This window comes from Phyllostomus discolor, chromosome 7 (assembly GCF_004126475.2).
Source record: "Phyllostomus discolor isolate MPI-MPIP mPhyDis1 chromosome 7, mPhyDis1.pri.v3, whole genome shotgun sequence".
Lineage (NCBI taxonomy): Eukaryota > Metazoa > Chordata > Mammalia > Chiroptera > Phyllostomidae > Phyllostomus > Phyllostomus discolor.
The window spans coordinates 41,203,877-41,231,219 of NC_040909.2; the positions used below are offsets into that span (position 1 = coordinate 41,203,877).

Below are 27,343 nucleotides of genomic sequence, written 5' to 3' on the forward strand. Positions count from 1 at the left end.
CCCTCCAATGGGAGGCATCCTAGAACATAGGCACCACACATGCACACACATTCTCTGATCCCTCTTAAGACCCAGACCTAGGCCCTTAGCCCTGCTGCCACCCCCACCCCCCAGCTAAGCCTGGCCCAGGACACAAGGATGAAGGCAGGATGGGCAGAGGGGTGCATGTTGAAGCTAATGGAGATAGCAGGGAGAAGGGGGCGTTCTGTCCTCCCCCTGGTCTTCCCTCACCCCTGTGCTCAGAGCTGGGGGCCAGGAGGAGGTTCCTGAGCTGTGTCCTCTCCTCTGTGCAGCTGCTGGGCCTTCCCAGCATCATACTGCAGGTCAGGTTATTGGGCCCATTCAGCAGAATTATAAATAGCAGCTTGTGCTCAGCCTGGCCCACAGAACAACCTCCACTGCCGCACGGTCCCAGGGTCCCTGTCCTCTACCCCTCCATCCATCCTTCTGAGGCAAGGCCTGCCTTCCCCTGTGCCGCCAGTGGGTCCTCAGGTCAGTATTCGATGTGCTATCACCATAGCAACCTGCATGTCCAGCCCAGGCTCAGGTTGCTGGGAGGTGTGGGTGTGGGCAACTGAGGGAGCAGTCCAGGTCATGGCTCTGTGCTGGGGCTTTCCTGTCTTGTGGGCTGAGGAGTGGGGTCCTGTCCCACAGAAATCTCAGCCTGCTGGGCATGGTGGGGCAGAAATGTCTGATACTGGGAGGCCTGGTATAGGGGGCACCTCCCAGGCCTCTCCCACTGAACTGGGACCGTCGGTCAGCCCAGACCTTGAAACCAGAGAGTTGTGGGTTTAAATCCTATATCGGCACCTGCTACTTAGGTCATGTTGGGACCACCACTTAACCCTTGGAGCTCAGCATCCTCAGTGTCCAGATAGGAAGAGTAATTAATACTCCTGCTCCCTCCTCTGGGGGTTGCTGAAGAGATCAAAGATGCCAGCTGTGTGGCAGGTCCCTCAGTCCTCATTCTGTTCCTCTTGGTCCCTGTGGGCAGGGCAGGGCAGGGCAGGGGCCGTGTGAAGCTTGCAGACTCAGAGTCACACTGACATGAGCTCCAATCTGGCTGCTGCCGTTCACCAGTTGAATGATCTCAATTTCTCTGAGCCTCAGTTTCCCATCTACCCCATCTATGAAATAGGTGTGAAAATGTCTACACCTCACCATTTTCAGGATCAGTTGGGCCTCAGTGCCCATTGGTATAGTGCCCTGTACATGGCAGTACACTTGCCATCCCTTTCTGAACTATTCTTTCTATTCCAACGTTCTTGTCAGAGGTTACCCTGCCTGCATCACTGACTCACTGGTCATTTCAGACAACACCCTCTCTCTCCTCACATTTCTGTCTTCCCATCTGCAACACTATCACAGGACCACTCAGGTCCTGCCCAGGTCTGAGATTTGTGTATCTCAAGCAGCCCCACTAGGCTGGGCCGTATCTAATATTATACACTGACGTCCTCACCAGGCCCTGTCCTGAGCTCCCGAAACCTGAGCTACACAGTTGCCTGGCAACCGAGGCGTGAGCTCAGAAGGCTTGGGTGTCAGGATGTCCAGCTGCAGCCCCCTTTCTGCAGGCCAGAGTCCCAGCAGGGGGGGATCAGGCCAGGGACTCTTGCCCAGACCAGCCCTGGAGGAGCCTCCTGTTCCTCTCATACCTGCCCAGGTCCAGACTGTCTGAGAGCCCACTTTCTCAGGGTAAGAGGGACCATTGGCCTCAGATATTTTTATAGGTAGGGCACGTGGTCAGACTCAGAGAGAAACTGGAGCCACCCCTCACTGCTAACTGATACAGCGACTGTCACCATCACCATCCTCCTGGAAGCTTGCAGCCCAAGTTTGTTTAAAAGTGTGGAGAATTCTCTGATCCTCTCTTAGCACTGCCCTCAGGAGGCCTGATGCCACCTCCTGGAGTTCCCAGGGCACTTTTCACGGCCACACTTAACAAATCCAAAGGAAAGAAAGAAGGAAATCATATCACCCTGACATTTACCTGGTCTCCCTGCACGACCTCTCCCATGTTGCCATTCACTCACCCAGCAAATACTCTACTGGCCGTCCATCCCTGTTCTGTTGTGTTCTGCCTGTGACCTTGGGCAAGTTATTTAACTTCTCTTTGCCTTAGTTTCCTTTTTTGCAAAACAGAGATAATAAGAATACATGCCTCATAGAGTGGTGATGTGGGTCATATGAGATGACATGCATAAAGTGCTTGGCACATAGAAAATACTCCATAAATATTAGCTTATCATGATTATTTTTATTAAATTGTTATGCTGTTCAGCCACCACGCCAGATGGAACAAAGCACAACTTTTTGAGAACAGGGTGGGTCCAGTTCCACTCCATCCACATTACATCCCATGGCTCCTGACTCCCAGAGCAAAGGTTTGCCAAATGAGTGGAGGTGAGAAATGAACTGTTTCCACTGCAATCCATTGCTGCTCAGGGACTGATTGCTGAGAATTGGCTTTAAGCATCTTTTACGATTCCAGGTGTAGGCTGTATCATCCACAAAGTCACCAAAGTGGGTTTGAAGTCCCACTGTAGATTTTCTATCTTTGCCTGTGTTTGAGGTGGGGGAGGAATAAGTAGGTCTGTGGGTGCTTGAGGTGACAGCTTGTGGAGGGAAGGGATCTGGCATTTACAGGAACCTGATAGTGAGCACCTCCTTGCATTTTGCACCCTAGGTGTCTACTTGCCTCATCCTAATCCCAGCACTGTATCTGAGTGACCCGTGCCAAGCAAGTCACTTGTTCCCTTTGAGCCTCAGTCCCCTCATCTTTAAAATGAGCACCCCTGCTCCCTCTGCCCCACGATCACAGGTGAGACAAGGAGGTCGCACTAGGAAGAACTTCCAGTAACAGTCCTCATTAATAAGAAGATAGCGATGCCATCCATGGAAGAGCACTGGGCTTGTGGCCATGCCTCCCCAGAGCCTACCATTCGTCAGCAAAGCCACATTGGGTGGCTGCCAGCCCTCTGGCCGGGGGGCTGTTTCTAACAGCAGGTGATGCGGTCAGGCTGACGGCTTCAGGGTTTCATCCTTGACTTCTTCCCAACACAGGAAGGGGCTGCCATCTGCTTCCTGCCCCTCACACCCAGGCTGCCAGGTCAGCCAAAGCCCCCACTTCACACCTGTCAGCAGTGCAAGATAAAGAACTCCACTGGGGGTTCCCTAGTGCATGCTAAAGCTAGAAATATCCTGGGGGCCTCCTCCTGGACCCAGGCCGCTTGGACACCAGGCACTGTTCCTCCATCTCAGGGAGCAGCAGGGTGGCCCTGGGTTTATCTTTCATGCCTGAATGCCACATTTCATTCTGCTGGTGTCCCCACCATGGGGCAGCTTCATTTCTGCTGACTCTGGGTCTGGAAGTCTGTTGACTACCAAGGTCAAGAGCACAGCCTTGGGACTCAGACCCAAATGCAGACCCTAATATGACCTTGGTCAGCCATCTGACTGTCTGAATCTCAGTTTCCTCACCTGTAAAATGAAGAAGAGTGTCTAACTTTGGGGCCTATCATGGATATGAGCTGGATCATGCCTTGAAACAGCTGAATACAAGGACTGGCACTTGATAGTAATAAAACTTAGCTGCTCTTATAATTATTTGTGTTACTGTTATTGCCATTCTGATACCATTATTACTGTGGCCACCTTCCTGCCAGAAATGTTACCTCCATTCCTTTTGATCATTCCTGCAGGCCAGTGCTGAGTACGGAGAAAGTGCTCATTGCATATTCTCTTTCTTGGTATCTAAACTCAAGTGTTTGTTGAAGAAGTAGATGACCCAGTGGAAGAGTTCATGACCCAAGCAACCTTGTTCTCTCTCACTTTCTGAGTCAAACTGTGTTCCTACAGCCACTCGGCAAGCTTCTGTTAGGCACCAACTGTGTCTATCTGTTGTACTGGGGACCTGGAAACGGATGGGCACAGTCCCCTGCCTTCTAGGACATGAACAGCAGGGGTGTCAAACTCATTTTCACCAGGGCCCACATCAGCCTCATGGTTGCCTCCAAAGGGCTGAAACAATTTTAGAACTGTATAAATGTAACTACTCCTTAACTGTTAAGGAGTTGAAATTACATTCAGCCCTTTGAAGGCAACCTCGAGGCTGATGTGGGCCCCAATGAAAATGAGTTTGACACCCCTGCTCTAGGATATGAACAGCTAAGACCCATGGAGGGATCAGTTCACTCTTCCTGGAGAGTGGGCTCAGCATAGAGTTCACTTAGGAGGGGTCTTCTGAGCTTGGCCCTGCAAGGTGAATAGGAGTCTGTCAGGCAGAGAGGCAGAAGGGAGGGAACAGCCTGTGCTAAGGAATGGCAGGTGGTGCACAAGGCAGCCCTGAGTTGATTTTTATTATTAAAACAAGAATTCCCCCCCATAGATGTCTCAGTGTCCAGAGAATAGCTGGCTGATTTGAGGCACACACATGCCCATCAGAGGGACGAGTGCCAGGAACAAGGGAGGCCTACTTCCCTCTCCTGACCCCAGCATCCAAGACTTACCACAAGTCAGCATGTGAAGGTCTCTTGGAAGCCATCTAGTCCAACCTCTTTATTTCACAGATGGAGAAACTGAGGCCCAAAGAGAGAAAGCAGTGGAGCAGGGACAACTAATGGTGGCCCTCCTAGCTGGGCTTGCTCCGGGCCTATCTGCCCATGGTTGGGAGTGACCGGCTCTGGAGCTGCATGCTCTGTGCAGGATCTTGATCCCCCTGGTCACTCCCTGCAGATGTCACTCTCTGTGGAACCTGCCATAGCCTCTGAATTTCTCTAGCCCTAGTTTCTACTTATAAAATAGAAAAAGTCAGTAGGTTTTTTGTAGACTTTGAACTGAAAAGCATTTTATGAACACTCATAAAATACCATTTTTGTCATCACTGTCATTTGGTTCAGGGTGATCCCTAATGGCAGAGTTCCCTGAGAGCTAACGTCATCTAATGGAGTGGTGTCTGGGTTCAGAGGTCCAGGGCCACCCTATGGACAGACCCAGAGATGGTGGTGAGATGTCTGTGGGAAGCAGGCTACACATACCCACATGTAATCAATCACACACATGCTCTGTCCTGCCCTGACATGTATGACACACACCTGTACATGCACAGCTGGTTGCACAACCTTGTGCACCCTGGCACATACACTTACATTTATGCACTCATAGATATGAACTTGTGGTGGAAGAGAGGGAGTAGGGATATTCTGCTTGAGTCATAAATTGCCCATTAAATATGAAACAATAAAAATAGAAGAAAATTTAAGCTCAACCTAAAGAACTTTGTAACCACAAGCACTGGCAGAGATTGTCATGGAAGGAGGGAGTGAACCCCTGTCAAGGGAGGCATGCAAGCACAAGTAGCACTTTGCACAGCTGCAGTGAAGGGACTTAGGCATCGCAGAGATTTTCACCTCTAAGGTCCCTTCTGATATCTGGATTCAAGTGAGCTTAGGGAAGCAGGGCCTCTTCTGACTTTTCTGTCCTGCTTTGCAAATACTGGTAGTCTTGCATGGTCACATTATCCTCCCAACCACCCTGTGAGGTAGGAATGGTTATTGTCCCCATTTTTGAGGTCTCAGGACCGAGGCCAGAGAGCTGCCTTGATTTTCCCAAGGTCACTCAGTGATAGCAGAGTGAGGGTTCTAGCCCAGGTCTCTCAGGCTCTGGGCCTCCAACAGAGGGGTTCTGACCCTACTAAGTTGTGAGTCGAATGAAAAGTGGTTTAAGAATTCAGAAAGGAACCCTGGCTGGTGTGGCTCAGTAGATTGAGTGCAGGCCTGTTTACTAGGGGATCACTGGTTCGATTCCCTGTCAAGGCGCATGCCTGGGTTGTGGAATGGGGGGGGTCCCCAGTTGGGGTCATATGGTCCCCCGGATGGGGTAATATGGGAAGCAACCACACATTGATGTTTCTCTCCCTCTCTTTCTCCCTCATTTCCCCTCTCTCTAGAAATACATTTTAAAACATCTTTTTAAAGAATCCAGAGAGGAAAAGTTTTGGGAGTGGGAGGAAATCCCCAAGAGAAGGTGGCACTGGAGATGAGAGATCTAGGGACCCAGACATGAAATAGAACCTAACAGGCAAAGAGAGGGCAGTCCAGGTGGAGGTGGGGTTACTGGAGCAGCTACAGTGATGGGAACAGTGGGGAGTCAGGATGTACACGCCCTCTGTGGCCTTGCTTGCTTTCATTTTGGGGCTCAGAGCCTCAACAGCAGGCCATGGTTCTGCACATCTTCAGCAAGGCTGGGGTCCCCTGGTTCTGAATCCCTTGGGAGGCTGCATTCGCATCTGTCCCTGTGCAGATGGCTGGTGAGCACAGCTAGCAGCCCTCACCCCCACCCGCACCCCCTTCTGTCGCCAGGACTCGGCTGCACTGGGGAGTGTGGTATGGTGTTATTTTTAGAAGTGGCACCATCTGCTCAAGGTGCTGGGTGGATTCTGTTGGTCTCCGCAGTGGCCAGAACAGCCATGCCAAGTCAGAGGAAGACTGCAGAGCTGGCCTGCAGGGTGGTCACTAATCAGCATGCAGACCTGCTGAATGCAGGAGCCAAAGAGATTCCATAGGCCCTCAAGGTGTATGATTCTGGAATCTGAGTCTGGGGCTGCCAGTGGGTTGAGTCTGGGGCCAGGGCAGCCAATGCATAGGACAAGCTCAGCATGAGAGGTATCCTATGTTCCCAGTACCCTGCCTGGTCCTGCCCTGACCTTATCCTTGACCTCCAGCTTTGTGTGGAAAATGGGGAAAGGCAGGAGGAGAAAAGAACAATGGCCAGCCTTCAGGGATCCTTCTTGGGACCTAACACTGGGTGTGGCAGAAGACACAGTCCTGATCAACGTGGTCCAGAGGAGCTGGCACATCTCCTCATTGGACTCCAAATGCTTCAGTGTGTCCCACTGCCTGAGCTACCACCACACTGGGCTTCTGAGTCATCATAGAGAGGACTTGGGCTGATGATTCCAAACAGGGGCCCTGATGGAAGACTGCCTGGGTTCAAATCCAAAAGTTATGTGATCCTGGGCAACCTCCTTAACCTAGCAGAGACTCCATTTGCTCATCTGTGGAATGGGATGCTGGTAGCAGCTACTTCATAGGGTCCAGGCACAGACTTACCAATTTGCTGCTTATAAGGCTGTGGCACATTCCTGAGTGCATTTAGCATCAGTTCCTCCTGCCACCAGACTGACCAGGTCCACTTTTCAAATGCAAACTGCACCCTGAGATTTCTTGTCCTTCCATAGTATTATTGCTTTCTCAGTCATGGAACTGGTACTGGTGGAGGCCTGTGCCGTGCTGAGGGCTGGGGAGGCCTTGCTCTCAGGAAGTTCATGATCTAGTGGGGGAGACAAGCTGGCAAGACTCACCCCAAGACTGAGGGTGGAGGGTGTGAGATCGAGGAATAAATCACACGTGATGGGCTGGCAGTAGGAAGAGGGTTGAAATTTATAGCAGGAGAATTAGAGAAGTTGGCATGCTGAGCCTTGGAGAGAAAAGTTTTGATTAATGGGAAAGCAGGTGTAGACAATCCTCGTTAGAGGGAACAGTGTGTGCAAAGGATGGGAGGCAGGAGCATGCATTTGTTGTTCTGGAAATGCAGAGTTTAGTTAGACCAGAACCCAGGGAGGCTGGCTCCAAGCCAATTGGGCAGGATCCTAGATGGCTTGGGGAAACCATCAGTGGTTTTTAATCCAGTGAGTGGCATGGTCCATCTGAGAAGCAACATGATGTGTTGGTTTTAGAGTCAGACAGGTCCCAGTTCTGCTCCCAGTTCTGCCACTTGCTGGCTCTGTGACCCTGGGCATGATGTTATTTTACCTCTTTGAGCCATGGTTTCCCCATATCATAATAATGCTGACCTTGTGGGCTTATTGTGGTATAAGGTGTGTTCAGACCCTAACACGGCTCCTGACACATGGAAGTCACTCAGTAAGTGGCAGTCAGCATCACTGTGGGACCAGTGAAAGATGATTAAGGGGCCAGTCAGGAGGCTGGATGAGTAGCCTGTATTCTCAGCCCACAATGAATGACTTTCCCCCACGCCTTACTTTCCTGCTTCTCCATTCTGGACCCCAAAGGACTCACTAACTATTCAAAAGTAATCTCCCAACTTAGATTCATCCCCTGGCACACCTGTGGGTGAATATTCCTACCCCAACACATAGAGGAAAAAATTAATAAACTGAGTCAGACTGAGATGCCACTTAACTATGGTTCCAGCAGGAACCAGAAGGAAAGGACCATGCATAGTACAAAAAAATTGGACCACTAATGGTGGGATTTCTGGCATCAATAACAGATGGCACATAGGCCAAGGTGAGTCCTCTGTGCATGCACTTAAGTGATCCTGAGTGGCCTTTTGCAGTGTCATTTTGTTGGCTCACAACTGCTCACTAGGATACCCTATTGCCTGAGAACCCAGCTTTGAGTATCAGCACCAAATATCTGGGGACAGTTCCCCGTGCCTATTCACAGAGCTCATGGAAAAGGCTCTGTGCCCTCCCCAGTCAACCCCACTCTATTGGTCAGTACTGCTATCCTAGAAGGCTCCTAGGGGCACTTATAATCCTCTGCTCTGTGTCAGCACTATAGCATATGGATAGCTCCATGCTATGCCATTCTTAAAGCCCACCCCATACCCCTAGTCAGCACCGTGGCCTTAGGAACAGCTCCCAGTGGATACAATTCCCCAGTGCCTGCTCCTTTGTCCTCCTCAGAGGGCTGTCAGTCAGCACCAGGACCACATGGACAGTGCTCACACCCAGCCTTGGCTGGTCAGCCTGCAGGGAGTAGGGGCCTGCAGTTATCAGGTTCCCTGACCTCAGCCACACAATCCCTCCCCAGCACCCACCTCTATCTATCCATCAATACTTTATCCCCAGAGACAGCTCCCTGGCCCCAGCCCTCCACGGTCAGAGGTGAATCCTGAAGACTCACCAACCAGCAAGTAACTTGCACAGCAGAACCCTGTGCTTCACTATAGAAACCAGAGGAAGGGGAAGGAGCCTGGTCTGTTGGAGAGAATATATGAGTGAGCCTGAGGGGCCCTTATGAGTATCTGTGTGTGTGTGTGTTTGAGATCTGACTCTACTACCCCCAACCAAGGACCTTAACGCCAGTCGCTGCACTCTGTTTTCCCTCAGTAAAACAGGGTGCAAACAGTTACTGTATCATTAGGTTGTTGTGAAGGATTAAGTGAGACAACAAATGTAAAGTTCATAAAACAGTGCTTGGCATGTAGTAGATGCAGTCTAAGCATTGCTGTTGTCATCATTGTTTGTCCTTCCTTCAGTCCTCCGCTTGTAACCATAGGAGAGAAGGAAGAAGATGAAGGTAGGATGGGATAGTTTCACTGTAGCCATTTAGAATCCTAGATGAGGCTATGGGCAGCCAGGGCAGCAAAGGGGGCCTCAAGATGGTCAGTGCAGCTATAGGGAGAGTAGGGCAGGAGAGAGCTCAGGCCAGAGAGATATTCAAGGCTTTTTGCTGAAACCAGAGAACAAGGTCCAGAGCAGCTGGTCCATCCCAGGCAGAGCCACAGTTCACAGCCTTCTTAGTGTATGTCCCCTTTCTGCAGCCCAAAGTTTTCTGCCTCAGCTAGGCTTTCTTGCCTCCATTTGCTGATGACTTTACTGTTTTAGCTATATCAGAAAACTCTCAAAGATTTTTTAAGGAAATATTTCTTAAGAAGGCGCATATCAGGGTGCAAATCTTGGAAAGTAGACACTGCCCTGCCAAGGCCCAAGGACAGCAGTGCAAGTCAAAGGCAGCAGGTAAATTCTGATCAGCTCATGACTACTGGGCTCTAGGGCATTTCTCCTTCCTACAGCCTCCAGCCAAGTAGGACTTGGCCTGCATTGGTGATGGAGTCTCTGGCTGGGGATGACACAGCAGCAAGGAAGTATGTATACCCTGAGAAGCAAGTCTCAGATGATGGGAAAATCTTTGAGGATATTGCTGCAATGGCCCTTCAAGACCAAGTATCTGTCCAAATCCATCTCCTGCTTTACAGAAAATGAAACAGGCACAGGAGAGAAGGCTGTGGTTCAAGGCCATACTGCAAGTTGGTGAATGGCAGTAGGGAACAGAGGAAAGATAGAGGCTTTGGACTAGAGCAAGTGTATTTAAGCTATACCAAGTCCTATTTGTATGGCCTTGGCCATCTGTAACCTCTCAGAGTCCCAGCTTCCTCATCTGTAAGGTAGGGACAGTGAAACTGCCCAGCCCACAGAGGCATACACTAAGTTCTATTAATAGTAGTGGTCAAACCAAGATCGAGACCCAGCAGATCTGGTTCCCAGGCAAGTGCTGTTTGGATTACATCCTCCCAAAATTTGAGGCAAACGTTGTGTAGGAATCACTGAACTCAGCTTGCAGATCCCAACCTTGGAGTTATCACAGGGGGCTCTTTATGGCAGAGGGTCTGAGCACCTCTCTCACTGTTCTCAGAATCCCAGTAACTTGGGGCCTGAAATGTAGGTTTACCAAATGGGTAGAAGGATGGAGAGATAGACAGATGGATGGATGGATGGATGGATGGATGGATGGACAGCTAATGAATGGGTGGGTGGACAGATGGATGCATGCATGGATAGACAGAAGGATGGATGGATTGGTGGGTAGATAAGTGGGAGTATGAATAGGTATGTGAGATACCTGAAGGACTAGAAATAGGGTTTTTCTGCCATCTAACATTGGCAGCTCCTTTGGAGAACAGGAAACAGTGGAGAGAGTTGAGTCTGGTCGGCAGCTAAGGGTTGGACCTGCCCTTCCTAGGATGGGCATGAGGCTAAGAAGATACAAAAGAAGCCCTAGGTCCCTAATAGCCCACCCTCTGGCCCTGCCATCTGTACCTTCAGGGCTGATGCATAGCTGTTTCTGTGAGACTTTTTAATTTTTTTTAGATTTTTCTTTTCTGGTTAGCAGGATAGGAGTTTTCTAAAAATAGCACTAAATTCACTTGTGAGGTATTCATTTTCAGTTCCCTTTCTCCTTCCCAGTTCTCTTTCTTAATCTGTGAGAATTCAAAGATGAGATTTTCATTGTCAGCTTTGGTGCACACGCGCGCGCACACACACACACACACACACACACGGTGGGACCTGTGTACTCAGAGGCAGGTGTGGGCACAGACATCTCTGGCTCACTCACACTCACAGACACACACTCATGCTGAGATAGTCCAATAGAACTGCATGGCAAACCTTGTCCTCTAGGGTCATCCACACTAAGGACACATCTGCTGACACACCACAGTCACAGGTCCAGCTCAACGCTAATATTTTCACATTCCTAACCCAGGTGTGCCCCAGACTGTGGACTGGCCATGATGAACATCTAACATAACACATTCACACTGACCTTGCATATCCACACTCACACTAACATGCACATCCTCACTCACACTCACAGTCACTACAGATCCATCAGGCTCTTTCCTCACACATACACACTCACACACAGACAGGACCTTCCCTCTCCCAGAGAGGGCCATCTCAGGCAACAGCTGCAGCCATCTGAGTGAGGCTGAGGAAGAAGTAGTTGTCCCTTTGTCTCCGGCTGCTGGCTGAGTTCACCCATTTTCCTGGGTCATAGCCATGGTGGGGGGATTCCCATTGCTGGGGGCAGAAGACTCTACAGAAAGGCCAGAATCTGCATCTAGGAGAGGAAAGAAAGTGTCTAACCCCAACAGAACTAATTAGTCAAGACCAAAGCAAAGGAGAAACTAGCCTTGTATACTGTGCCAAGAAGCAGGGACCCTCCTCAACCTTTCAAGCTGTGCTAGGGGCATCGTGGGTATAGCCCTGTCAATCTAAGTTCCACATTAGCACAGCAGTGTGGGGGGCATTCTGGCTGAGCAGAGGATAGAGGCAGTGAATGAGCTATCATCCTAAGAACAGCCACCATTTAACAAGTTCTTCCTCTGTGCCAGGACCTGGCCTAAGCTCTATCTCAATTAGTCCTCACAAAACCCTATGAGGTAGGCTTTGAAGCTGGCTCTGTTTGGGAGGAGGAAGCCAAGGCACAGGAGGGGTTAAGGGCCTTTCCCAAGTCACAAAGCTAACCAATGGCAGCACCAGTCCTCATCATCTGAGGTTTCTAGTGGGGAGCCTATGTCCCCTACATTTGTCATGGCTGCCAGAGATGATTCAAAAAAGAAGTGACTTTAGCTCTGGCTGGTGTGCCTCAGTTGGTTGGAGCATTATCCCTTAAACTGAAAGGTCACCTGTTTGGTTCCTGGTCAGGGCACATGCCTAGGTTGTGGGTTCGGTCCCTGGAGGGGAGAGTGAGCGGTGTTTATGCCAGAAGGAACCAATTGATATTTCTCTCCCTCTCTTTTTCTCTCCCTTCCCCTCTCTCTAAAATCAATAAGCATGTCCTTGGGTAAGGATTTAAAAAATAAAAAGGTGACTTTAAAAATACATATTAAGGTGGCATTTAAATTCAGCACATCTTAAAACAGAAGGACTCAGCATTCAAAAGTTATTTTTAGCACATAATTCATTCGCAATTGTCCCAGCTACCACCCTTCAGTAGGATTTGAAAGCTGTTGGTTTGAGGTTTTGTTTTCCTTTTTAATCCTTCCTTCAAAAGATAGATTCCTTCTTTGTTAAATTAACTCCAAAAAAAAAATTGCACCTTCTTCTGCAGGCGTCCTTGCTGGCAAAGACTTTTTATTAAGGTTCCCCTAACCTATTCTTGAGTCATTGAAATGTAACAATACAGAGTCATTTAAATGCTAATAAGATGAAATTGAAATGCATAAATCCAATATTGTTAGAATGTTCTCCTGGATTCTGCAGGTCCTGGCACTTTCAGAGTCTGAAGGGACCTCAGAGATCACTAGTCCAATCCCTTGACTTTCTACGTGAGGCCCAGGGAGGAAAGGGGCTTGGTCAAGGTCACTCTGCAGGATCTTGGAAAGCAGGGAGCCGCTTTTTTCAATGGACTCTGGCTTCAGTTGGCTGTGTGACTCCTTGTGTGTTGCTCACCCTCTCTGGGCCCAGAACTAGTTATGTGCCCCTCCCAGGCCCCTATCTCATTCTACTCAGCTGCTATAACAGAAAACCATAGACTGGATTAAACAACAGAAATTTATTTCTCACAGTTCTGGGGGCTGGGAAGTTCAGATCACAGTTCCAGCAGATTTTCCCATAAGGGCCCTTTTCCTGGCTCGCAGATGGCTGTTTTCTTGCTGTCTCCTCACATGGCCAAGAAGGATTATCTCTCATGTCACTTTTTATAAAAACACCAATCCTCTTCACGAGGGCTCCACCTTCATGACCTAATTACTTCCCAAAGGCCCCCACCTCCTAATACCATCACATTGGAGATTAGGGCTCCAACATATTAATTTGAGGGTAAACACATCCAGTCCATAGCAGCCTGTGCGCCCATTTTTTAGGGCAGGAGTGATTCCATTGTTGAGAACTAGCTGCAAATATACTTTATCGCAACCGTGAGGTATACACACTTGTTAATAACAGGGGGTGAGGGGGAGATATAGAAGCCAGAGTTGTAAAATATCTGCTTCTGGCCAGGAGCTACACCAAGACACACACACAGGGTCCCCATGGGTCCTCACAGCAGCCTGTTAGATGGGTCAACTCCAGTTTGCAGATGAGGCCCACCCGATGAGGTGAGATGACTTCTGTAAAGTCACATTACTCCTTAAGTGTCTCAGCCATAAAGTGGTAGCTCAGGTATTTAGGCAAGGCTGCAAGAACGTCAGAGTCTGGGGACCTTTGGCTGAGGGGACATCTGCCTGCTCCAACCTCACACCCACGCCTCATTGTGATGAAGGGAAACTGAGAAGTGGAGGGCAGGGTATGCATCTCAGAGAAAAAGGTGTGACTACTGGTTGTGATATCTTTCCTTACCCCCAGCAAACCTGTAAGACAGGCAGGGTCAAAATCACCAGCCCATTTTACGGATGAGGAAACTGAGATCCAAGGACTTCCCATGGATGTATGACCCAGGGCCTAATCCAGATAGTCATTCATTCATCAAGTATTTATTAAGTGCCTCTGGATGCCAGGGACCATAGTAGGTACAAAAATGACATAACTACTGCCCACTCAGAGCTCTCAAGCTCCTGGGGAAGGGAAACAGCTAAGCAGGCCCAAGCAATAGAGTGTGAAGTGTGGCATGGTACAGGAAGCATCCAGGAGTCAGGAGAATTTACATAGCCCTGTGTGGTGGAGGAAGGCTCCCCAGTAAAGGACACTGTGCTGAGCAGAACAGGTGATTGTCAAGGCAGCGAAGGCTGGGGGAGTGAAGAGTGTTCAATTCTGGAGAATTCAGGCAGCTGATAGATTCTACACTAACTAGCAGTTCTTCAGCTCTGTCCATCTGCCAGAATATCATTTGAGTGGCGTCATACAAGTACTTCTGTGCCAGTAGACTTCAAGCTCTCTATGCCGCCCTGGCTGGTGTAGCTCAGTGGATTGAGCGTGGGCTGCGAACCAAAGTGTCACAGGTTCGATTCCCAGCCAGGGTACATGCCTGGGTTGTAGGCCATAACCCCCAGCAACCCCACATTGATGTTTCTCTCTCTCTCTCTCTCTCCCCCTCCCTCTCCCTCTCACTCCCTCCCTTCCTTCTCTAAAAATAAATAAATAAAAAATAATAAAAAACAAGATGCCTAGCACAGCACTAGTCTCATGCATGCACTGGTGAGATGCAGGAGAAATTGGTAACAGGGGCCGGGGACAAGCCACCTCAGAAGAGGTAACTACAGTGGGAAATCTCAAAGAAGAAAGTTTAAGATCAAACATCTACAGGGGCAAAGTTCTGGGTTTTAACTGATTTTGCTATCCCAGCATTTCATCCCTCCAGACATGCTCACAGGTCCCTTCCTGCACCTTTTACTATGTCCCTCCTGACTTTTTACTAATACATAGTTGTATATTTCAGATTCTTCCACGTCTGTCTTTTGGCTTAAAGCCTACTTAACCCACAGGAAGTTAAATTTCCCCACTCATCTTCCCTGGTAACCTGAGCAGATCGGATCTTCCTGCTCTGGGTGTCCACAGCACCTGGGACACCCTGTCATGGCAAACCCATCGTGTTATATATAAGTTACTCATTTAATTGTGTCTCCTCTCCATTCTCAGCTCCTGGAAGGCAAGGATCATGTCTGGATAGTTTAGTGCATGGAACAGAGTAAATGTCCAAAATAGTTACTGGATGGGTGAATGGATGGATGGGTGGGTGGGTGGAGGGAAGGATGGATGGATGGATGGATGGATAGGTAGATGGGTGGATAGATGGTTGACGATTATTGTTCATCTTAACGCAGTAGTCATTAAAATTACCAGTAGGCCATTAGCATATGCCTACCACTGTCATCACAAATATAATTACTGCTAACGATTCTCATAGCTCGTGCTGTCGGATGTAATTGTCAGTGCCTGCACTCCACACCACAGGTAGTAGGGGGACAGATAGAAAAAGCAGTGCCTTCAGTTTAGAAAGTCCCTTGTGGTTTGCAAAGCACTTTTGTTCACATATGGCACTTAATTTAAGCATCCTAAGAACCCCATGAGGGAGATTAACCAGGGGAGGCAGCAAACAGCCCTGATTAAAAGAATGTCTCTGGATCCAGAGTGCCCAAGTTTATATCCCAACTCCACCACTCTCTAGCTGTGTGACCTTGGGCAGTTTATATCACCTCTCTTGGCCTCAGCATCCTCATATGTTCTATGAGGATAATAAGACTTTCTGTCTCATGAAGTAGTTGTGTGGATTGGTATTAATAACAATAAATACTGAATCCTTAGTAATTACTGAGCTCAGTTCTAAGTGTTTTATGTGAAATAACTAATTTAAGCCTCATAACTCCTATGAGGTAGATGCTATTATTCCCCCTTCCTTTTTTAAGATAATAAAACTCAAGTTGATTTGCCTTCCATCCTGCTGGGAGGAGGAGGAGCCAGAATTTGACCAGAAACTGTGGCTTCTAGAGCCCCTACTGTTAACCTCTACAGCATCTGTACATCCAGGCATCCTTGGTCCCTGCCCCAGCTGTTGGTCCCAGTGTAAAGATAAGGCTTCCTACTGCACCCCTAGGTAAAAAGGCCCCCTGGAAGGCATGACAAGTTTCACTTGCAGCTCCAGCACCCCCAACCCTTGTACAACCCCACACCCCAATGGAAACACCAGATTTGAACATGGTTTATAATTAGCTCCCAGTAAATTAGGAGTTAGCAAGAGGAGAATGACTGTTGTCTTACAGATGAGGAAACTGAGCCTTGGCAAAGTGAAAAGGCTTGCCCAGAGTTCCACAGGATTTGAGAGAACTCAGATTTAAATCCAGATTGCTCTGGTTCCATCCTGTGTTCTTCACTTAACTCAGGCCACAGTCCACTGACCAAGCCTCAGCTTGCAGAGAGAAAGGAGAGAGTACCCCCTAGGGAAAGGGGAAAGAGCACTGTGCTGGCTGTCAGAAGACTGGACACCTCTGAGCCCCTCTGCTTTTGATCTTTGGCTCTGGACAAGTCCCTTTCCCTCGTTGAGCTTCAGGCTTCTCACAGAATGAAGTAAAATTAACTCCAAAATGCCGCCAGCTCTAAAATTCTGTGCAAGAGGAAAGGATTGTAGAAGGAGAGAGAAGGGGCAGGGCACAAGGGACAAGAGGGAGAAGCTGGGGCTGGGGCAGGGGCTCAGTCCTGTCTTCCCCCTCTACTCCTCACTGTCCTGGGCCTATGATGGCCAGCTGTCTGAGGCTGCTGGGCGGAGCCGGTCTCCGTGCCAGGCCCAGCCGAGCTCAGCAGGGGCCCTTTGTCACCCAACGCTTGCCGGGGCCTTGGCCACTGGTGTTGGGTGTCCAGGCAGATTGGATTCTCTCCTGGCAGCCCTGCAGATGCCGCACTCTTGCAAGGGTGGCCGGGCAGGCAGAAAGAAGCCAGCATTCCCTCCTCCTCCTGGCCTCCCAGAGGAACGTGGAGGCCGCTGTCTATGGTGCTGGACTGTGGGGGCCCCCAGGTGAGGGCTCTCTGGACCCCAGCTCATGCTGGGAGCCAAGCTTTAGGCTCACGATGTGCTGGTGAATATGCATGAGCTGGCTCCTCTGGCCCCGCAGAGGGCCTTAATTAATGTGGTTGGGGGCTGAGGGTGGAGGTGGGTGGCTTTCTCCCATCCCTGTGCCTGTAAGTCCCAAGTGGCAAGAATAGTGTATATCAGTGGCATGGACAGGGGTAGCATCTGTACTTGGGGGTTATACCCCAAATTGTGTGGGCATAGAATGTGTATGGGGAAGTGAGAGAAACCAGGGTCTATGTGTGCACAGAGGGGCCGTGAGTACAGATATTTTTGAGGGAGGAGGTGGGGATGTTAGATGTATGCCTAGAAGTGTGACTGCATGTGATGCTGTACATGGCAGGGAGTGGGTTGTTCCCAGTGGGGGAGGGGGGGGGCTTGTGCATTGCTCTGTGTGTAAGGCAGTGAAGTGGGCCCTAAAAGTAGGGGAGTTGGGTGTTGCAGGGCACCCTGACCTCTGTGTGTCCAAGGGTGTGAGTGCATCAGGATGTATGTTGTGAAGTCAGTGTGTTACACAGCACAGTGGGCAATTAGGAGATCTGGATGTATTATGAAGGTCCGTCAGTCTGTGCTGTGGGGATGATATATCATGGGGTGTCCAGGAGAGTGCTGGTATGTTTGGATTTATAATGTGTGCTGGTGTGCTATGGGTGTTGTACAAAACACCCATATTAGGGTATGTGGGTATTATTTTGAGTGGGCATGCATGCACATGTACATGGGACCTTCATGAGTACCCATCCCATGAGGTCTACAGTTCCTGACCTTTATCACGACTCTGTGCTTGCCCCCACAGGAGCCACCACCCCTGACCATGTAGATGCCAGCTCCAGGGAGCAGCATGGGCCCTGCTGAATGGAGACTACTGGGTCTACAACCCTGAGCCCCTCTGGCCCCTGGACTTCACCCTGCACCCAGGGACACCCCTTGGAGTTCACCACTGCTGTTGTCAGCCCACCTCAGCCTCCTCCTCCCCCTGGGACCCGGAGTCGGCCACCAGGAGCCACAGACATCCAGTGAGGTTGTGCTGAGAACAGCCACACAGAGCCATCATCCAGAAGCCTCTTGTCCACCTCTGACCCTCGGGCCCACCCCGAGCAGGAACTGTGGCAAACATGGGTGACATGACCAACAGCGACTTTTACTCCAAAAACCAAAGAAATGAGTCGGGCCATGGGGGCGAGTTTGGGTGCACGATGGAGGAGCTCCGCTCCCTCATGGAGCTGCGGGGCACTGAGGCTGTGGTCAAGATCAAGGAGACTTACGGGGACACTGAAGCCATCTGCCGGCGCCTCAAAACCTCACCTGTCGAAGGTAGGTGTGGGAGACTCAACCCTGGGGCTGCAGCCCTGGCAACTACTATCTGTGTTGGCTCCATGATATTTAACCACAGGGATGTCTTGGAGCTGGACTGAAATGCCAGTATGGCCATTCTGGTGTATTCTAGCTGAGGGTCAGCCCCTTTGGATAGGCCAGGGAATGAGGCTTCCATTTTCTCCCCATTTTGGATTGGGGTATGACCCAAGTCACCTGCAGAGAGAACCATAGGAACAGGTTCACATTCACCTCAGGGGTGGGCTCATCAGCCTGGAAATGTGGGAGGCACTCAGTCTCCAAGGTGGGGCCAGAGGGAGACCAGTGGGGCAGAAGAGGAACCATGCCTTGCTTGCCTTTGTAAAAGCTCAGGCGGGGCTCCTGCTTTCCCCACCCCATCTACAGAGATTGAATTCTAGGATCCAGCCACCTAGCCCCTGCCCTCCCTTCCTCAGGCCCCAGAAATCCCTTTGTCTGGCTCCAGCATAGAACCACAGCATTTGATACCATGCAGCCAGTTCCAGCTCCCCAGCCCCTGTCACTGGGCTAGGTCATGTATGACTGTCCCAAATCCAGGCTCTAACTTGGGAACTCCTAGGCCTCTGGGGCAGCCATCGGCCTTGGAACTGCTAGACAGATATGGCAGGCAGGAAGATGGGCCATCACAGAAAGGGTGACAGATGCCCATGTGTGTCTTGCCCTGGATATGGATGTGGAACTTTCTCACAACTGCCAAAATAGTAGGCCTTGGATCTCCAGAGAGAGAGAGGATTTCAACCTCCTGGGGCTTCTCTGGAGGGGACCAAAGCCCAGTCATCTGCCATGAGGCACAGGGGAGAGAAACCAGCCCAGCTTAGGCACGGAGCTCAGTTTGAGTCTCCATCTCCACAGTTACCTTCCCTCACCATGAGGAAAAGAGTTCCCTACATGAACCCCAAAACAGCATAGGTGTGAGGCTCTGCCCAGGCACTCCCCAATCCTATAATTTTATGCAAAAGGCCTCAGTTTCTTCCTCTGGAAAATGGGGCCAGTGCCTACCTCACAGTGCCTAGTGAAGGCCTAAGCATGCAGTAGGCACTCAATAATTAGTAGCCATATTATTCTAAAGAGATTGGATGACAATTCCTCCTCTGGATATAGACCACAACCTGGGAAGTAAACAGCATCTGAATCTTTATCCCCATATGACAGAGAACAAATCTGAGGTCCAAGGTCCCTCTCACTCCATCTCCTAACTCCAGTCCTCATGCCCTGGGCATGGCTGGGTGCTAACCCTGAATGCATTTCCTGTAGAGGCAGCTTATGGGTCTAGCTGCTCACGGGGACCTGCCGGTCTGTCTAGTGGTTGCCTGTGCCTACACCCCACTGCACTCAGTGGGTCGAGATGTCTGTCCTTTTTCATCTGGGGCCCTCTTGGGCCAAGAAGAAGAACTAAGCCTGGTTCTTCTTTCCAGATTGGCTGCCATCTCTGATGTTGTGCCTATGTGCTGAAATTTAGAAATCATTTCTTTCTTAGTGTTTTGTTGTTTTGGCAGGGGAGTGGAAATACAGGAAGCATTCTCTCTTCACTTTATGATTCTGACTCAGGTCTTGAGAATGACCTCAAGTGTCCCTGTGATGGGAGTGGTGTCTGCCTTGGGGCTTCTGAGCCTCAGCCTCGTGGGAACACCCATCCGTGGCAAAATGACCCTTGTGCACCTCTGCCATCAGGGTGGCATACCCAGCGTACTAGGAGGCAGGGTTTCCCAGTAGTCTTTGCCTTGTGAATAGAACCAGGAGATTCTCTTGAGTCAGGAATTCTTAACTGTCTCTGGGCCCCAGGCCTGGATGGAAGCTATGGCCTTTCTCCCCAGGAAAACAGCCAGCCCCATGCAACAGATATGGCTCCCACTACCAGTGCCTTCACAGTGCCCCTTGAAGCCAGTGTATGGACCCTGAGTTAAGAAAACTGCCCTCCCCTCCCACTTGACGGGCTCTCTGACCCTGGGAAATTGAGTGGCCCATTGCCAAGCTCCAGCACTGTGCAGGGTCATTACCAGCTGGCTCATTGTGTCCTGCACCTGAGGGCAGGAATCCTGTCCTGCTCTTCTCTGTACATCCAGCACCCAGTCTGCTGTGTGGCACAGAGGAGGGTATATAACTTAATGGTGGTGGAAAAAGACTTGGCTTGGGGTAGTGAACACAATATAATGTACAGATGATGTGTTATAAAATTATACCTCTGAAACGTATATAATTTTATTAAGTAATGTCACCTCAATAAAGTCAATAAAAATTAAATTAAATTTTAAAAAAAACCCTGAGACATGGCTATTGAGTCCTGAGACCACAGAGAGCAGCTCAGACGTCTGAGTAGCCAAAACAGCAAATAATCCATGCCAAGTGCAACAGGGGCCCCAGAGCTCATAGGGTAGGTGAGATGGGTGGGCAGTGAAGGTCAGAAAAGGCTTCCTGGAGGAGGAGGTGTTTGGCTATGGAGGAAAAAAAAGAGAATCATGTAGATGGAATAAAGCAGCATTTCTTGGACAGAATTCCATAGAATACCAATGCATTATAAAAGTTAGGCATTACGTGAAAAATAAAGGGGACTCAGTTTTTTCATCTATAAAGTGGCAATAATGGTAACAGCTCTGCCCCCTAACAGCTGTGTGTGTGTGCCTTCGGGCCTTTTGTCTAACCTCTCTGAGCTTTGGTTACCTGATGTTTCATGATGACCAAATGAGATCTCTGATGGGAAAAATCTCTTGGGAGGAGGAAACACTGGTAGGATTAACCAGAGCCCGTGCTGCATTGGCCCCTAGAAGGATCTCCCAGGGTGCAGGTGGAGCTGAAAGAGTCTTGGGGAGGAGCAGAAGAGCATAAGGCCACAGACCCCAGACTTCGGTGGTCTGGGTTCAAATCTCAGCCCTGCCATTTATCAGCTGTGGGACTGTGGACAAGCTACTCAACCTCTCTATGCCTCAGTTTCCTCATTATCCCCTGTAAAATGGGGGTAATGATAGTGGTTACCTCACTGGGTTGTGGTAAGGATGCAGTGAAGTAGCTTAGAATAGCACCTGGCATGTGGGCAGTGCTATGTTAGGATTCGGCCCCAGAGACCAAACACCTCCTTTCCCCATCAGTAACATGGGTTGTGAACATTGTTATTCATTGAGATCAGGCCAAGTGCCCAGTATCTAAGTGCTTAATAAATGTCAGCTCTTGTTTTTATTCTGTGTATTACTGCTCTGGAAGCAGCAACCACACTCTCCAGAAAGGGTGGAACCTGTTTGTTCTGGAACACTGGTCAGTGTCCGCACATGGTGCCACACTTTGCAGTAGGGTATTCTGCGTCCTTATTACACATGAGCCTGGAAGCAGGAGGTATTATCCCATTTTACAGATGAGGAGCATGAGGTCTCAAGGCCATCACCACAGTTCATGTCAAAACAGACTTTGAACACGGCTCTGACAGATGCCATGCCCAGGTGTGCCATCAGCCCCAAACCAGACATGCGCACCTGGGCACAGTCTTCTAAAGGTGCTCTCGGTCTGAGGAGGGCCCGAGTAGGGTGGGGCCACCAGAGAACTTTTCTTTATTATTTTTCATGCTCAGCATTTGCCTTGCCCTGTTTGCTACCTTCTGATTTACAGGAATGTTTGACCTCCAGCCCCAGCCCCCAACTTAGAGCCATGTGGCCTGGTGCTATGCCAGCTTCAGACAGGGACTCAGGTTGGTCATTCTGGACATCCCCTGCCCCCAATCTGCTGAGGTGAGCAAGGAGCCGGCTCTGAGTCACATTAGAGGAAACTGCTTCAGGCCACGCATAAATTAGCCTTCCCATTTACATTCAGCTAATTTTAGACAAAAAGATCTCTGTAGGTGATAGAGGAGGCTTAAAGTCATAGAAATCTAGTCCCACCCACCCAGGGCACCACCTGCTGCTAGGCCTGAGGCTCAGTCCCACAGCCTGGTAATTGGGATTTTCTACCTAACTCTGGGGGTAACTGCTGTATAAGCCTGGCCTCTGCCCCAATCTTTATTTCTTTCCTTTTCCACTATTGGTTCTGTTCCCTTCTGGTAATGCCTTTTCCCTCTGCCCTCCACTGCCCCCGTTTCTTCGGCAACCTTTCAGCCTAGAACAGTGGGGCCCCAGAGACCCAGGTTCAAATCCTGACTGGCTTACTCTTTCTTAAGGGACACTGGGAGAATTCAGTGTAACCTCTCTAAGCTTTAGTTGCCTTATCTGTGAAGTGGGAATAATAACACTACCTACCTCACCAATGTTGTCCACTGAAGGGCTTGTGCAGTGTATGGCAGACCCTGGACACTTACAAAATGATGTTATCGTTGTTATTAGTATACCTAATATTTCTTTTCAAAAACATGCATGGGCCCCATCATTGTGAAAAAAAAACAGTCAATTAATAAAACAGTACCCAATGAAGAGTGAGGCTTCCCAGAGTAGGTGGACTCCTGATGAGTCTGGAAAGCTGGGGACTGGTTCTTGGGGTAGCCAGTGAGGTCCTGGAGGCAGGAGCTGTTTGTCATTCTCCACCAGATCCCCAGCACCTGGTACAGTGCCTGGGGGCTCAAAATTTTTCACAGAAGGAAGGAAGAGAGGGAGAGAAAAGAGATGGGGGTGGCCCTTGTGCCCCTCCCTCTATAGGACAGAAGGCTACAACCCGGGGACAGGACACAGGACACCCTGTGTCACCCATGGAACAATTGGCTTCAGTTCCCCAAGCCTAGAGTGGCACCTTCCTGTGCCGCTCCACACACACAGCCCTCGTCCTTCACTCCTGTCGCCCACACCTTGGGCTGTCAGAGGGACAGCTCAGGCATGTCCCATTGGGCGCTCCCTGCATGTGTGTTTCTCAGTGGGGGAGAAAGAGGGACAAAGAAGATGGGGCGGCAGCAGGTGGGGTGGGAACTGGATACTTCAGAGTGTTGTGAAACGGAACCTCCGGTTAATTTTGTATGAATCCTACAGCCTGCCCGAGTGGAGGAGAGAGAGGGGCTGAGGGAGGACAGGAGGGCAGGTCATGGGGGATGGTGCCTCACGTGGCATAAATACGATGTTAGCTGAGAACGCCACTCTGGCCTGGTAGGGCTCAGGTCAGCCACAGAGCTACCACCAGCTGGCACGGGGAAGAATGTGGAGGCAGCAGGTGGGGTCTTCTCTTTGTCATTGTGATGTCATTGTCTGTTTCCCCAAGGATCACTGGGGCCCCAACAGGTTGACAGAGAAACTGAGGCAGCAACAGATTCAGTTGTGTCCCAGACAGGGTGAAGCTGGGGACCACTCAGATACAGGGTCCACGTGGAAAATCCCCTGCCTGGCCAGAGATAAATGAGAACCACTTCCCAGGGTCCTCATGTGAAGTGGCCCATGCTCCATTTTAAGGCCCAGGACTCTGTCAGGTGCAAGGCCTGGAGGAGAAAAACTTATCGAAGTATTTAAGAGACTGAGAAAGCTTGCCACCTTCTCAAGTACATCAGGGGTGGAGGAGGGGAAAGCATGAAGACTGGGGAGGTGTTCAGACTCACCTGTCATTACCTCACTTTTCTTACCTGTAAAATGGGGATCATGCTACTTCTCTCTTTGCCATTTGGAGATAATGAGTTGAAAGTGCTTTAAAAGTTTTCCACAAAAAAAATTATTATCTTCCAATATTTATTGAGTATTTTTATCTATTAGGATTCTGCTTGATAGAATTGGTTGATAGGAATCTGGTTCTATCTGGTTGATAGAACCCTCTCAAATTGGCTTATGCAAAAAAGGGATTTTCTGGCTTGTATAACCAAAAAGTCCAGTGACTATGCTGGCCTCAGGCATGGCTGGATCCAGGGCCTCCAGTGCTGTGGGAGGGCTTTGTCCATCCCTCTTTTATTATCTTTCTCCTCCACTGTCCTCAGGCAGGCCCTCATCCCATGAGGGTCCCAGCAGCTTCAGGCTAACACTCTCCCACCCCAGCCACCCCAGTGCCAACAGCACCTCTTTCTCAAGGTTTCCACTTAAGTACAAAAACAGACTCTCACTGGGCCACCAGGAATCACAGGGCCAATCTTGAACCAATCCCTGTGGCTGGAGGTTAGAATAGGTTGATAGGTCAGACCTGGGTCATATGCTTACTGCAGATGGGGCCAGTCAGTCCACATAGGCCACATGGAGATGAGGGGAGGGGAGGGGAATGGAGGCACAAAACACACCTGTTTGTGGGCCTACTATGTGGAAGGCCCCTACTGTGTGCTAGAGAGTGTATGGAGTAAGAGCAGGTATGTTCCATGCCCTTAAGAAGTTCTTGGCCTGATGGGAAGGAAGGATAGAATTAAGAAGGCAATTGAGCCCTGACTGGGTGGCTCAGTTGGTTAGAGCATTGTCCCATACTCAAAACAAACAAACAAACAAACAAACAAATTTGTGGGTTCAATCCTTGTTCAGGGCACATACACTGTAGTACGTTGTAAGTTTGGTCCCCAGTCAGGGCACATACAGGAGGCAACTGATCAACATTTCTCTCTCACTTCAATGTCTCTCTCCCCCTTGCTCTCTCTCTCAGATCAATAAAAAATTTAAATTTAAATTTAAAAAAGTTGAGGAGTGAAGGTAGGATTCAGGAGCACTAAATATGGAGTGATCACAGCCAAACCATAGCACTGTTAATAACTACACTAAGATAATAGGCATAAGCTGGGTCCAGACAAAGTAGGGCTACCACTAATGTCCTAGCAGTGAAGTAACCAGTTCATGTCATGGTCAAATTCTGGCTCCACTTGCTAGCCAGCTGCAGAGCATTGGGCCAGTTCTTTAACCTCTCTGTGCCTCAGTTTTTTCATCTATGACATGGGATAATAACAGTGCCTCTTTCGAGGGTGGCTATGAGGGTCAGAGTAGTATGTGTGAAGTGCTTAGTGCCTGGCACGTGTCAGGTTCTCTATCAATGTCAGCTGTCTTATTATCTATACCAGGAACTCTCTGTGTGACTTTAAGGGACATGTTGGGTTTAAATTAGTGGAGACAAGAAAGATGGCTTGTCTGGGCAGATCAATGGGCTTGAGCAACACATGCGAATCTATGATTTTTTAAATGTCAGTACCATATTTGATTTGCAGGGCTTATATACCCCCCCCCACCACCACCACTACCACCAGGGGAAAAAATCCTTTAAAAGCACAGCTTTCTGTGAAAGTCTGATGAATCATATGTGGATGCTTTCCAGAATGCCACCCACACATCTTTCTGAATCATCAATAAAATAAAGCCACATGTTGATTAATACATGCTATCCACTTTCTCAGGCAGGGGCAGGAGAGTGTGTACTAGGCAAACAGTTCTGCAAGCGTGGGGGTGGCCGGCGGAGCACAGAACAGTTAGGCAAAGGGCCTGACCTGCCACTGACCAAGGGTTTCTGGGTGAATGCCAGCAGGACTGGAGGGACTTCATGTCCCAGAGATGACGCTGCTGAGCTGGTAGGTGCTTTGTGCAGTCAGGCACCCAGAGGAGGGTGAAGGAAATGGGCAGTGGGAGGAGCATTTACTGGTGAGCCTCTCACTAGGTAGACCAACCATGCAAAAGCTTGAGTCTCAAAGCCATCCAATGGCAATAATTTACTGTGTGCAAACCTATCAGAGCCAGGCTCTCTGTCTCATGTAGTCCTCACGGCAGCCCCTTGAGTGGAAACAAAGGCTTGAAGAGGAAGCCATCTCCATGAAGGCGCCTTTGCTTTGCAGAATGAATATGCACTAAACACTAAGTACCTAGTACATGCCCAGAAAAGAGAAAGAATGAGAAGAGCATTGACTCCCAGCTGCACCACTGAGACCCTTGAGCAAGTCACTCCATCCATCTGAGCCTCAATTTCCCCATCTGTAATTGGCATAATAATAATGCCCACCTCCCAGAGCCAAAAGATACAGGTGTTCAGAGACGTCCCTTGCTTCCCCTGCTTCTATTATGCCAAATGGACATGTAGGCTGACACATCTTTATTTGTTTAAGCAGATGTGTTCAAGCTTGGGCCACATTCCTCTTCTGCGAAGAGATGTTCCAAATGATTCTCAGCAGTAATTTTTGTGTGGTGTGGCTCTACGTGAGACAAGTGGGAAGGCAAGGACAGGGAGAGCCTTCTGGGATATTCCCTCTCCATCCACAGAGTGGGAATAGAGGTCAGGCAGGAGACAGTGCCAGGGGCAGAGGCCAGGCAGAGGGCAGGAGGGAGGAGCTCCTCCTGACCCCCTTCCCCTCCAGAGCTCCCAGGAAACGAGGGTACAAAACTGGGTTGTAAACCACCTCTGCCTCAAAGACTCTCCCAGTCTAGCTGCAATGCTTGCCACTAGCTGTGATACCAGAGACACACCACCTCATTGAATATTCACAAACTCCTGTAAAACAGGAGCTGTTTGTAGCCCCAACTTACAGATGGGGCACCATCACTAACAAAAGGCCCAGCCAGGATTGGTATCCAGACAGGCTGGCTGCCGAATATGTACACATGACCTTAATCTACTGCCTCCTGTTGACAAAGTAACTCTACAGCAGGAGGGAATGTGCTGAAGGTTGAAGGAAGGGTCAGTCCCTGCCTGATAGGAGACAAAATCACAGGAACTTCCTCTGAGCCAGATCTCCAAGGAGCTGAATATCTCGAGCCCAAGGACAGGGAGGAGCTGAATATCTTGAGCCATTCTTCTTCTTTTTTTTTTTTTAAGATTTTATTTTTTTTAGAGAGAGGGCAGGGGAGAGAAACATTAACCTGCAACCTGTGAGAGAATATCAGTCAGCTGCCTCCCATATACCCCCAACCGGGGACCTGGACTGCAACCCAGGCAGATGCCGTAACTGGGAATTGAACTGGCAATCTTTTGGTTTGCAGGACCGTGCTCAAGCCACTGAGCCACACCAGTCAGGGCGTGGAGAACACACTCTTAATGAGGGTAACAGTCTAAGCAAAGGCCCTGAGCTAAGAACCAGCATGTGCACAGGGAGACATGAGGAACTCACTGTACCTGGAGCTTAG

General features: G+C 49.6%; 1 protein-coding gene across 16 annotated transcripts in view; it reads left to right on the forward strand.

Annotated features, from left to right (window-relative positions):
* The window catches only part of ATP2B2 (ATPase plasma membrane Ca2+ transporting 2), a 450,624-nt gene that overhangs the window by 295,230 nt on the left and 128,051 nt on the right, over positions 1–27,343 (forward strand). For 15 of the 16 annotated variants that reach the window (XM_036030810.1, XM_036030815.1, XM_028517969.2 and 12 more), the window contains one exon: positions 17,830–18,347. In XM_036030810.1, coding sequence (XP_035886703.1) covers positions 18,149–18,347 — 199 coding nt within the window. In that variant the 5' untranslated portion in view covers positions 17,830–18,148. Of the gene's footprint in view, positions 1–17,829; positions 18,348–27,343 lie in introns of those variants that run through there. The other variant, XM_036030814.1, reaches the window with a different exon arrangement.